The following is an 11,853-nucleotide window of genomic DNA, read 5'->3' on the forward strand; positions in this document are numbered from 1 at the left end:
AAAACAGATCAGGATATAGTCAGAAATGCAGTTTTTGGGCCTTTCCGAATAGGTCATCATAGTTCCAATGTGGTTGCATCTGGTTTTGGGGATAGGTCGTGATACTTGATAATGGAAATATAGGTGAGTGGATACATAATCGTCTTGAGAATAGTCCAGAGCTACAGAGAGTTCCGCTGAGCCGTTAAATATAGATCCAAAAGAGATGCACAACGAGAGTTCTATTCGTTGCCAAACTCATACTCGCTGACACAGATGACTTGGGTATTTGGCATGTTCATCAATATTAAAATGAAGAAAATCATTTCTGATGGAAAAAAAACTTATGCGAGTTGCAACAAGTATCGACTCAAGATCCTTGACTCACTCAACGAGCACTTCAAGAACTCAGAATTGACACTCAGTACTCTATCGACACGAATACTTAGACAGATGCCATACTCGGTATACTCGTGAGTCACGAGTACTTGTGAGTCATACTCGCAACTGTGGTAATTTCCACAAACCTAAAATAGTCACGGATACTATGAATTCAGTAAGATGATAAATCCTCTTGGGTCAGTGCTCAAGCAGGCTGCAGAACAGTCCATGGACTGGAAACCACGGCCTGTGGATACATCATTTCCGTTAACATACATACCCAAGCCAATTTCTTAACAAGTCCCGGAGTTTGATGGATGCCTATAGGAGATTAATGTATTTCAGTGGATCATAGTAATTTGTTATGTTTTTTACCAAGGAACTTTTGGTAGGATATGCGTGCTTTGGTTTTGTCAATGGTAGAGTGAACCATAGAAGTTATATTGCTATAATTTTATTGTCGGATTCGTCATTTCATGGCAACTAAACTTTGTTTTTTATTGGGTGATTTGTAAACTGCAGGGTTTTGAGGTGGTTTTGCCTGACCATGCAACCATGGAGCACATAGTTGTGCCAGCTATTGGGGCACTGCAAAGTAAAGACATTGAAGGAGCCAGGATTCTGTTGAGAATTGCATTACAGATTCTTTTGGTTAGGGCTGTGAGTATGGTGGTCCTTGCATCTTATGATATGCGCTCCCTTTTAGCTCCAGATGATCCACTTCTTAAAAAATGTATCGACCCCATTGATACTCTTGCAAGGGCCACTGTAAAATGGTCTCATTCTGTAATGAACATTACATAATTATTGACACCTAATTGAGGACATGCTTCACTGTGTTCTTAATTTTGCATAATTATAGGAGCCATCCTAGAAGTTGCATTTAAAGAAATAAAACAAAGCTGTTTACAAAACTTAAGCAATCCATCTTGAAAATCCTGTATACTTCCTTGGCTCCTTTGGTCATGCGCCATGCCCTAAAATTTCATGCTTTCTTTCATTTTAACATTGTCCTTTCAATGGGATTAAATTTTAGTTGTATTGCCTGAGACTATGTGCCCAAATTTAAGATTTAAGCATTTTCCAACTTGGTGCCGCCGCAACTCTTCATCATTTTGGCTGAGCTTGGGGACAATATTGTTCTCCTGTTGAAAGCAGCATATCATGCCAATAATTGTCAGTTTTCGTTGACATAATATCTTAGCTGCATCCTGCAGATGATAAAAAAGGGTTTCTTTTTGTTTATATGCTTGTGGTATATTGGGCAGAAGCCTTCCCTGTGGTCATCCCTATTTGTAATACCAATCAGTAAACATATATTATTGTTGTAACTTGTCTGTCGAACCTTTCAAGTTGTCTTTATCCTCTGTATTGATAGCATCTTAAGTTTGTCAAGTTTCTTTCCTGTATTCTATTGAAGAACTGCGAGGTTCAAACAAAGATACCAATTGAATTCTTCACTTTGCAAGTTCTACTATACAACATGATCATTACTGAAGTGAAATATGCACTCACTGTCCATTGTAATTCCCATTTGGTCTCCCATATAAGCTTTTGATGAGGAGCTGACGCAACAGAAACTAGATAAATTTGAAAAATGAAAAATTATGCCAATGGGCATGTAGCCTAGTGGCACGTTGCGGTGTGATCGAACTTGCATTAACACTGAGACCTGGGTCAAAATCTAACATTGAGATCTGGGTCAAAACCCCTGGTTGGGTGCGATGATACCAAGTGAAAGTCTTGGGTTATTTTGACAGGATAGAAATGCCTCTTATAGTGTGGCATCTTAGCTGAAAGGTCAGCTGTAAGTTATTATAAGCAGCATCCCCCCTCCCATTGAAAAAATTATTATTGGTATTTCATATTTAATCTCCTTTAATAGAATATGAGTAGCATTTTATCCAGAACACGAGAATATATTATATTTCATTGTCTTTTCGATATGTGATAAGCATAGGACATTGAATCACTTGATGATCTGAAAAGATCATAACCATATTTCATGGTAAAATTGTTTTGACGACAGAATTTGACGACTTCTCAGAACAAGTAAAATATGATACTCAAGGTTAGTTGCTATATTTAATAGACATATTTGTTATGTTTTTCTCTACAGAACATGGGATACAAGTCTGGAAAGAGATCAGAGCTAATATGTCAATGCTTAGCTATAAAAATCATTCCTCGTTGGAACCAACCTGCAATGCCCATTGATATTTCTAAGAGAAGTTGAGCTGATCTAACATTTTAAGGGGTTGTTCACCTAGGCTTCATTGCTCCTGTATGCAAAAACATGTTTAGAATTATATTGCAAATCGGATTTTACAATTTACAATAACACCATTTGAATTTAATGTAGTGCAATTATTTCTTAAATTTATTTCGAATGCTGCCAATTGGAAATGGTATCATCAAACATCTGTCCATTTTGGAAACTTGTCCGTAGAAATCTGGAAGCCATTTAGCTGGCTCTCTTTCCCAACTGTTATTTCATTTGCTAGTTTTAATTACCATTCTTTTAGTTAAGAGTTCAGACAACTTATGCATTTTCATTTCAAGTTTTTTTCAGGTGCTAAATTATTTGCAGATCAGTATGACTTACTTTGTTCTGTTTATCAAGGACATTAAGTCTCCACGAGATGTGAAATAGGATTCAAAATAATTGCTTATATTCTGAAAGAGGTGAGGTTATAAAGGAAACTCCCAATTTTTAGTATGATTGCCTGTGCTTGAATTTTCAGCATAATGGAAAAAGGATTCTGCTACTGCTATTTCTATCATCTACACAGTCCATCATTTAGTTGCTCTGCTGATCATATTCAAGTCAAATCATTAAGTTGATCATCTTTAGATGTTCTGTGGATAATAATCATTGTTTCCTACTGATTGTTGTGGTGGAATTTGAGACTTTTCCAAATGCAAAATTTGAGACTTTCATACCTTGATACCAGCATAGTTATACGGACCACATAATTGTACTATCACTACTGATTTAGTGAAGAAAACACTGATAAAACTCGATAATGCAAATTATCTTCACATACATTAATCAAATATCATATTACATATATACAGGAGTATTGTCTCAAGATAGGAAAACTATTCTGGACATACAATCTGTTGGTTAAGAGAATATCTCAACCACACACCAAACTAGGGAAACCACTCCTATAGAATAAGAACATACTCTTTACATAGACAGTCACAACTGAGACAAGTAGGAATTAATATTCCAACACACCCCTTTAATGAGTACTTGTTTGGATATCAATCTGCAAAGTCTAGTTGAGGTCGAACATAAAAAAATATGTTGATGTCCATATAAAGGAGCAACCATCCACTGGAATGCGTGGGTACTAACCGCTGCAACCACCAGTCTTGTAGGATGTCCTTCGCATACATGGTTCTTTCAACCATTATAACTGCACACATGTACCTGTACTTGTAAATCCCCCTCCAATATCATCATGGATTTTATAGGATTACCCATAACCATGCTCTAGGTTTTATTAGATCACCCTCAACCATGCCTCCAAGGGCTCTCAGCCACCAGGGCTAAACACAAGCACCAAGGCTCAACACAGCCACCATGGCTCACCACAGCAGCTTTGGGCCACAAATCTCCCACTAAGGCACTCCAGCCACTCTGGGCCACAAACCTGCCACTAGGGCACTCCAACCACTCTAGGCCACAAACCTGCCACTAAGGTTCACCAAAGGCCCGACTCAACCAGGCCGAGGGTTTTTTCGGTTAACCCTAAACCATGCCAACAGGAATCTCTGTCCCACTTCACTCTTACATGTGGTTTTTGGCTTACCACAAACCGACACTGCAAATACAAAGTGGTTTTTAGATTCCCATGAACTATATGGAGATACATATGCCTTACAAGGCTTACAATACAACTCCAACTTTTGGAGTTATCAGGTACATACATTACAAAGACCATTACAAAACATCCTAGACTTGCTTACTAATAAAATTGGTGACTCATAATACAACATGCTATTGAGTCTATCCCCGAAACTTACACTAATTCACACAAACATTAAACTAATTGTCCATCATCCCAAATTTTCACTTGCTTTGCACAAAATCAATTTTTGTTGCACTTCAACCTTGACCATTGAGCGCCTTTGGTCTCTTCTTTTTATTTCTGTTTTAATTGTTTTGGATTCACCTGCATAATTTGTTAAAGTAGCTAATTCTAAGAAAGGCACTCCATTGACTTAGCTAAACTCAATGTAAAAAAATTCCAAAACATTTATAAATACCACATTAATTTGGTTTTTATTAGAGTGTTTTTTTTTTTTTTACACTCTGCAATTCTAACAAATTGCACTTTTACAGTGTTACCTTCCCAAACTCCAATTCTCTCTAGTTGACCCGAAAAGAAAGAAGAAGGCTGTAGACCTCCGGTTGCGTGAGCAAGACACTGTCAAGATCTCTCTGATCTCAGCGGCAAATCGCCCCACGACTTTTTCCTTACACTTAGGAAATGCGTTTACTTCGCAATCGACGAGGGCTCCTATTTCCCGCTTCATTTCCATTGGCTCTCGGCTATGATTTTCTGTTAACCGGAGGATATATGCACAGATTGAACAGCGCAAAAGCGATGTCCTTCTTACCCCTCGCGTAGTTCCTTCTGAGGCTCTTTTATTCCAAACCTTCAAGCCCGTTTTCTGAGGGCATTTCTAACCGCGGCAAAGATCAGAGCGAATCGGAGCCATTGATTGACGACAATGCGAGCACCTTCACTCGGAGTAGGTATCAATGTTTCTTTTTCCTTTAAATCCAGCCCTGATAAAGTCCTCATTCTTTCAGGTTCTTTCGGTTTCAAGCCGTGTGGCTTTTGTCCATTAAATCCAGCCCCGATAATGTCCCTTTCATTGTTTCTGCTTCCTTGGGTTTCAAGTCTCGTGGCTTTTTGTCCATATCCCCCACTCTCAAATCCTTGAAGATGCCTTTTGCGGTTGCCCAACGATCTGTCGTTTTAGGTGCTCAAATTTTGACATGCCATGTTGCGTGAAACACAAGTACGACAGAAGTCTCTGAAGTGGCATGTGTTTTGAAAATAATGAACTTGAAAATTCCAGATGGAAAAAGTGGGGTGATTATATGTATAAAGGAGAAGAAAAACAAGTTTTCGTAAGACAACCTAACCAGTAAAGTAGATTAGGCCAAGCACAATGAAAAACAAACATTACATGTCAAAAGTTAGGGCTTATCCAATATATAGATGCTGGGAATTGTAATACATATCAGGATCATGAATCCCCACATCATCATATATCTAAGAGCGCGTAGTCTAAGTTTTGACTCCCGAAAGTTGCTGATACTGCAGAGCCTAAAGCTAAAACCCCGAGTCGCAGATTAGAGGGAATGTAGACGAAGACTTTAGCTCTCAATGAACCCAAAAACTATTCCGCTTTACCAACTAGAGAAAGCTGTAGGTGCTCCAGCTCTAACAGTCTGCAATTTGTGAAAGACGCTGTTTAATGATTTTATTTTTTATTTTTCAATGGGGTGAGATTGTTATTTTTGGTTGTTTAAATTATATTTTAAATATATAAACAGATTCACCAAACTTTTTTTGGGTTTTTTTTTTGGAAAAATTGTTAATTAGGTTTATTTTAGGTGATTGAGAATTTGTTTTTACGAAAAAACTGTCAATTGAGTTTATTTGGAGTGATTGAGAATTTTTGAGAAATATTTGGGTTCTTCCTCATCCAAACAAATTTAATTCTTAGGAATAATATAACAAAACTTCGATGTAATGACTTCAACCCTATAATATAATGACCCAAAAAAATGTATATTCTTCTTAAAAAAATAAAAAAACTACTCTCATGACTAAAAAGAACAACCAAATTCTTTAATTGATCTAGTTCAAAACCAAGGTTCATTGTCATCCTGTCTCCAACTAAAAATATATCTATAAAATTTAAATGAGTTCGTTCCAAAAGCAAACTCTTTGGACACGGATGGCCAGGTTCATTAATTGGTATGAACCAACACATAAAGTGACGACCGGACAGCTAGGTCCATTTTCATCCGGTCTCCAACCAAAGATATATCTAAAAATGACTCTTCTAAAAAGGAACTTTTTGAATTGTGTTTGAACTAGTGTAGTATATATAACATCATTTTGGAAGATCATGTGGAATAAAAATGATTTCATGGAGTATTTAGCTTCAATTGAGTTTCATGACAGCATTTTACAAGTGGCTAGATTGTTTTTCTTATTAAACGCTGGTAGAGAGAAAAAATCAGCTAGGTGGAAAACAAAAATCATAAAAAATGTTCTGAATCACTAACATCACACTGGTAAGCAACTCCTTGTCCTTCTGTGGCCTTTCTCTTGCCACCATAAACGAAGCCGCCATCACAGACTCTGAAATGGAGTGGATATGCCAAAATGTGTAAAAGGTTGTTGAATTTCTCCCACCTATCAATGAAAAGTTAAAACAACCCTGACATGTTTGAGGAAGCTTGCATCTATAATATTATTCTTTGCATTCTCCCTCTCCAGGATATCTGTAGCTGCATCTATCGTGCCATCCATGTCTTCTTAGATATTCCCCAACCAAGTGCCATCAGTGGCTGCTTTCCTAATCAAAGTAACAATAGAGTGAATGAAAGCAACACAACTTAATTTTTTTGTCACTAATCCTCATCAAGAATGGGAAGTCGGATCATGATTATATTCTAGGATTCTGACTGCCTGTAAAGAACTTGCATCTCATTGATAATCATTTTCAAGAATGCTTGTTTAACCTGTATGAGACGTGTCATCAAAGTGAAGAAGGCATAAGATCTATTCTCCCTACTTTTAATGATTCTAAATTAGAGAATTCCCCGAAAATAGCTTGAAACTTGTGGTGGTTTGTGATGAAATCAGCCACTGTCCTGCACTTCTCAACAAGCTATACAATCCAAGGCGTCTGAGTAGAAATTTAATGGAGAGCAAAGTTCAAGCTATGCACAATGCATGGAGTTAAAAAACGTGGGGTTTTTTTCTCTCCACCATTAACTCTGCAGCTTTAGAAACATGTGCCTGTGTGACAACTTGCACAACCAAATGGGGTCCAATTTTCTCAATCAAATCTATTAATATTTAAATGTAGGCAACGATACTCAGAATAAGTAAATCCGATACTCATGGCGAGCTGTTAGTTCTAATAAACGTTCATTTATTATCTGTTCACTGCAGAACTTTATATACGTCAGGAAAAAATAAGTCCTCTGGAAGTAGAGAAACTAATATATGAATGCTCATCAGTAAAAATTATTTCTGGTTGGAACCAGCCTGTCAATGCTAATTGATATTTGTAAATTCTGAGAGACCATTTCATGGAGATTTGGAGACCATTTAGCTTATTTTCTCTTTCCGAACTAGTCTTTAATTTGCTAGTTATAATAACTATTATTCTACTTAAAGGTTCAAACACCTTGTGCATTTTTATCTCAACATTTATCCGGTTTGTTCGATCATATTTGCAGGTCAGCACGGCTTACTTTATTCTCTTTATACAAAGATCTTAAGTCTTCAGGAGAGGTGCAATAGGAATGAAAAATATTTCTGATTTTCTAAAACAGGTGAGGTTATAAAGGGAACTCCCAACTTTTGGAATGATTGCTTTGCCTTCAGTGTGTTGGTTCGTTAAGAAGTACTTGTGGGTTTACGCCTGTCATGTGGAGGAAAGACATAAACAAGTGCGGAAACAATCGATAACTTCATCATCATAACATTCTAGACTTAAAGCTAAACAGAAATTTAGGGCTTTCATGGCATTGCATCTCGTTCAAGTATTAAAGTAAGAGGTCATCCATGCTGACGCATTAATTTTTGGAAAGAAAAAGGAAAGTACATGACATATGATCCATCATCGGAAACATTGAGCTATTCCATTGAAGCTTGAAAATATACAGCAGTACAAGAAGTGCAACTCTTCTCCCTCCTTTAATATTGTATAATATGTCTAACCTCTTCTCCGTATTCATAATTTTTTTTTTTACAATTTTTAAGACAAGGAATTAACAATCTTTTTAGAGGTATGCAATGGTATGTAAGTCATATATATATTGGAAATTCATAGTTCAGAGTAAGACTGAGATGTTCAAAGACCACTAGAAATATCAGCTGATATCTCATATTTTAACTGGAAGTTTATTTTTTCTAATCTTACTATGACCAGTCATAGATGTCAACGAGATGCCTATCCTTCCAATCTTACTATAACAGATCATACTCTAGAACAACAAACCACCATCCCACTCAAACTAAAAACCATTAACAATATTATATTCATAAAATTAAAACGTTTTAAAAACAAGAATATACCAGCCTAAAACAATGCAATGAAAAAAAGATTGTTAGGGTTGATTCCATCATCATTAAGTCATTTTATGGATCGTATAGAATTCGAATCATGAATCATTAAGTCATTTTCTATTTGTTTTAAAATGGATTTGCTTGTTTTACTTTTAAGAATTATATAAAATTTATTAAGATTATTTAAAAGAAAATAAATTTACATCCCTATAATTTTTCCCATCCACAGAGATTTCGAGAGAGTTTCTCATCATACTTTTTTGACGATATCAGTTACATTAGTGGCCGGCAATCGATGTGTAAGCCACGGGGAAATTATGAGGAAGATGAAAGTCGGTCTTAATAAAGTTATTTCTTCTCCAAAAAATTCTGAAAAGTAAAGAAAACTTACGATTGCGTATTTGTCAGGACTGAAAAGACTTCATCAACAGATTTTTGGTGAGAAAATTACCGATCCTGCTGGACTCCAGGATCTTTGTTTCCAACCAAATTCTGTTCTGTGGCAGAATAACTTTTCCAAAAGCAAAATCTGTGACTTCATGCCTTGATAGCACCAAAGTTATCCCTGACCGTATAATTGAACTCTCACTTCTGACCGAGGGAAGAAAATATTGCATGTTGATGTTAGCCGATCATTTATTGAGTGAAGAAAATATAAATTCATTACAAAACTTGAGATACAATTCTAGCGAAGGAGTGACATTTTCGACCTTTTAGTACGGAGCGACCAGGGTTATTCCATTGCCTTTTGGCACAGGGTTATTTCATTTCTGCTGCCTTTTTTAAAAGAGGAAAATAAAACTGGTCTTATATTATAATATATCAGAGAAGCACCAAAATTCCAGTTACATAATGGAGATCTTTCCAGTACAAATTTTTGGGGATTCCAAATGTATAATAGACTATGTTAATAGGAATAACAACATTCAACAAACTTCATTACAAGGTTGGCTGAGACATATAAAATGTATCTGGAGTTCCTTTCAGAATTCTTCCATTGAGCACATCAATAGGGCACATATCAAATCAGTGGATGAATTATCGAAAAAGGGATAACGAATCAGCCGATGAATTATCAAAAAAGGGACTATAGGACACAGAAGAAGGCATGCACATCATGATGAAAATGGGAGCAGAGGAGATAGAAGTTGAAAATCTAAAAGTGCCAGGATAGATCACTGAAGCAGGATCAAAAAAGTAGATCCTCATAGTAGATAAGTCCATATTAAATTTCTGTCTCTTTTTGTTTTAAGTTTTGTATAAATTTTGTAGCTAATTTTGTATAGAAATCATATAAGAAAAGAGTACATTAAGTATGCGATCTTCAGAAATGTAAAGGATCTGATCCACTTATTAGACTTTGTGTAAACTGCAAAAATGGATGAGAGCAAATAGTACCATTATGTTGTAACTTTTAGACAATAGTACTAATGGATGTAAGCGGAGAAGCTTTTTCCAAGGCAGTTTATCAAGCTGTGTATATCTCAAGGTTTATGAGGACAATTTGTCCATCATAAGAATGTACTATTTTATCCATAATATTAAAACAGATTTTTTTTCCTGCTGAAAAAAAAATAATGGAGATATTGAAATTATCATTGACATTCAAGGAAAATGTTCCAAATAGACCATATGTCCCTACTTATAAAGCATGTTCTAACATTACATTATACTATTTTATCCAAAACAATTTAAACTATTTTTTTTTCCAAGGAAAAAGTCGAACTTTCTATTAAGGCAATAAAAAGTTACATTTGTAGATGCATTTAAGCATTCAATATACTGTATGTCCAACATGTAAACATAGAGTAGTTCTTCTGGGTTGAAAGTAAAAACTATATACTATCCAAACCCAATAAAGCAAAAAAGAAGCAGAAGATTGTTCTCGGGCCTCCTCTTTTTTGAGGAAAACAACCCAAATAGGAACAAGCAGTTTATACAAAATTACACAAACAGAGTTTTTAAGCAGTACCAAGTTTTAACCCCTATGTATACATGGCAGAATCAACAAACAAAAAAGAAACTGAATCTTGTTCAGAGGAGTAACACATTTTTATCATGGGAAAAAATGTTGCTGATCCGACACACAAATCATGTCCTTGTTAGTGTCTATTAAGCGCCAGATACCCATAGCTTCTTCTATACCCTCCTTAGATAGGATGTTTGCATTTGAGTTTCGTTCCCTGTAAATATGACAGACAGTGATAAAGTCAAAATGATGTTTTAAAAGTAAAACTTCTTCTAATAATGGAATCAACATGTAGTTTTGACATTTGTGCTCTCCATTAAACCATTTTACAACATTCTGTGAGTCTCCAAAAATATGGACCGATCCCATCCCCATATGAATAAGCCAGCAAAGTAACAATTTTAAGGATTGAAGTTCAGCGTAATTATTTGATCCTGAGCCAAGGCCCACCAATGCTTTTAAGCTTTTTTTTTTTATTGTTGATGTGAATGACAAAACTCGCCCCATAGATGTTCTGTGGATCCAATGCACCATCAAAATAAGCCCACGGTATGTCTCCCCTGATCTGTTCTTCTCTTACTTTCCTAATACTCTTAACAATATTTGGTAAGGGGATAAGGCCATAAATTGAGGCACATTCTACAACAATGGGTACATGAGCGAGAGCCAAATCCTTGAAAATACTCCTATTCCGAGCCAACCAGATACCCCAAGAGATTATTAAAGGAATATTTTTCATATTTTCCTCCTGGGTCTCATCCCACCATCTTTGCCAGGCTTCACCAATGTTTTCTCCATCCCAGACCTGATTCTTTCCCAATAACCTCAATGTTTCTTCCCATGTACTTTTACTGAATGGACACTTTAAGAATAGGTGTTGTACTGATTCCTCCTTTCTTTTGCAAAGGGTGCACCACCCTGGACCCATCTTATTTCTTTTCTGGAGATTATCCCATGTTGGGACTTTATTCCTTAAGATACATAAGAAAAATAGTCTTTCTTTTGCAGGACTTTTTAATTTTCAGAGGGGTTTGAACCACCACTTCGGTGCACCCCACTCCCTTCTTGTCATTAGATGACTGTAGCCAAACTTTGGGGAGTATTTTATGGTTAGGGCTTGAACCCATCTTATCACGTCTGGGCGATCCCTTAGTCAAACATTAGTTCTCTAATGAAGTTCTGCCA

At 36.2% G+C, this 11,853-nt stretch overlaps 1 protein-coding gene and 1 long non-coding RNA gene across 5 annotated transcripts in view; one reads left to right on the top strand and one right to left on the bottom strand.

Moving 5' to 3' along the window:
* Window positions 1-9,176, top strand: part of LOC149144334 (uncharacterized) — a 36,458-nt gene extending 27,282 nt beyond the window's left edge. For 2 of the 4 annotated variants that reach the window (XM_089453302.1, XM_089453303.1), the window contains exon 2: window positions 883-1,366. In XM_089453302.1, the coding sequence (XP_089309428.1) occupies window positions 883-1,164 (282 nt within the window). In that variant the 3' untranslated portion in view covers window positions 1,165-1,366. Of the gene's footprint in view, window positions 1-882; window positions 1,367-2,932; window positions 3,046-7,867 lie in introns of those variants that run through there. The other 2 variants (XM_089453304.1, XM_089453305.1) reach the window with 2 other exon arrangements.
* LOC149144335 (uncharacterized) lies at window positions 3,385-7,840 on the bottom strand. Its single transcript, XR_016265305.1, has 2 exons — window positions 4,721-7,840; window positions 3,385-4,193 (listed from the first exon to the last, which is right to left on the bottom strand). It is a non-coding gene; the product is annotated as an uncharacterized LOC149144335 (long non-coding RNA).
* Window positions 9,177-11,853: the final 2,677 nt, after the last annotated feature.

Source organism: Pinus tabuliformis, chromosome X, assembly GCF_031772625.1.
Source record: "Pinus tabuliformis cultivar Carrire ecotype Pingquan chromosome X, CPIR1, whole genome shotgun sequence".
NCBI classification, from domain to species: domain Eukaryota; kingdom Viridiplantae; phylum Streptophyta; class Pinopsida; order Pinales; family Pinaceae; genus Pinus; species Pinus tabuliformis.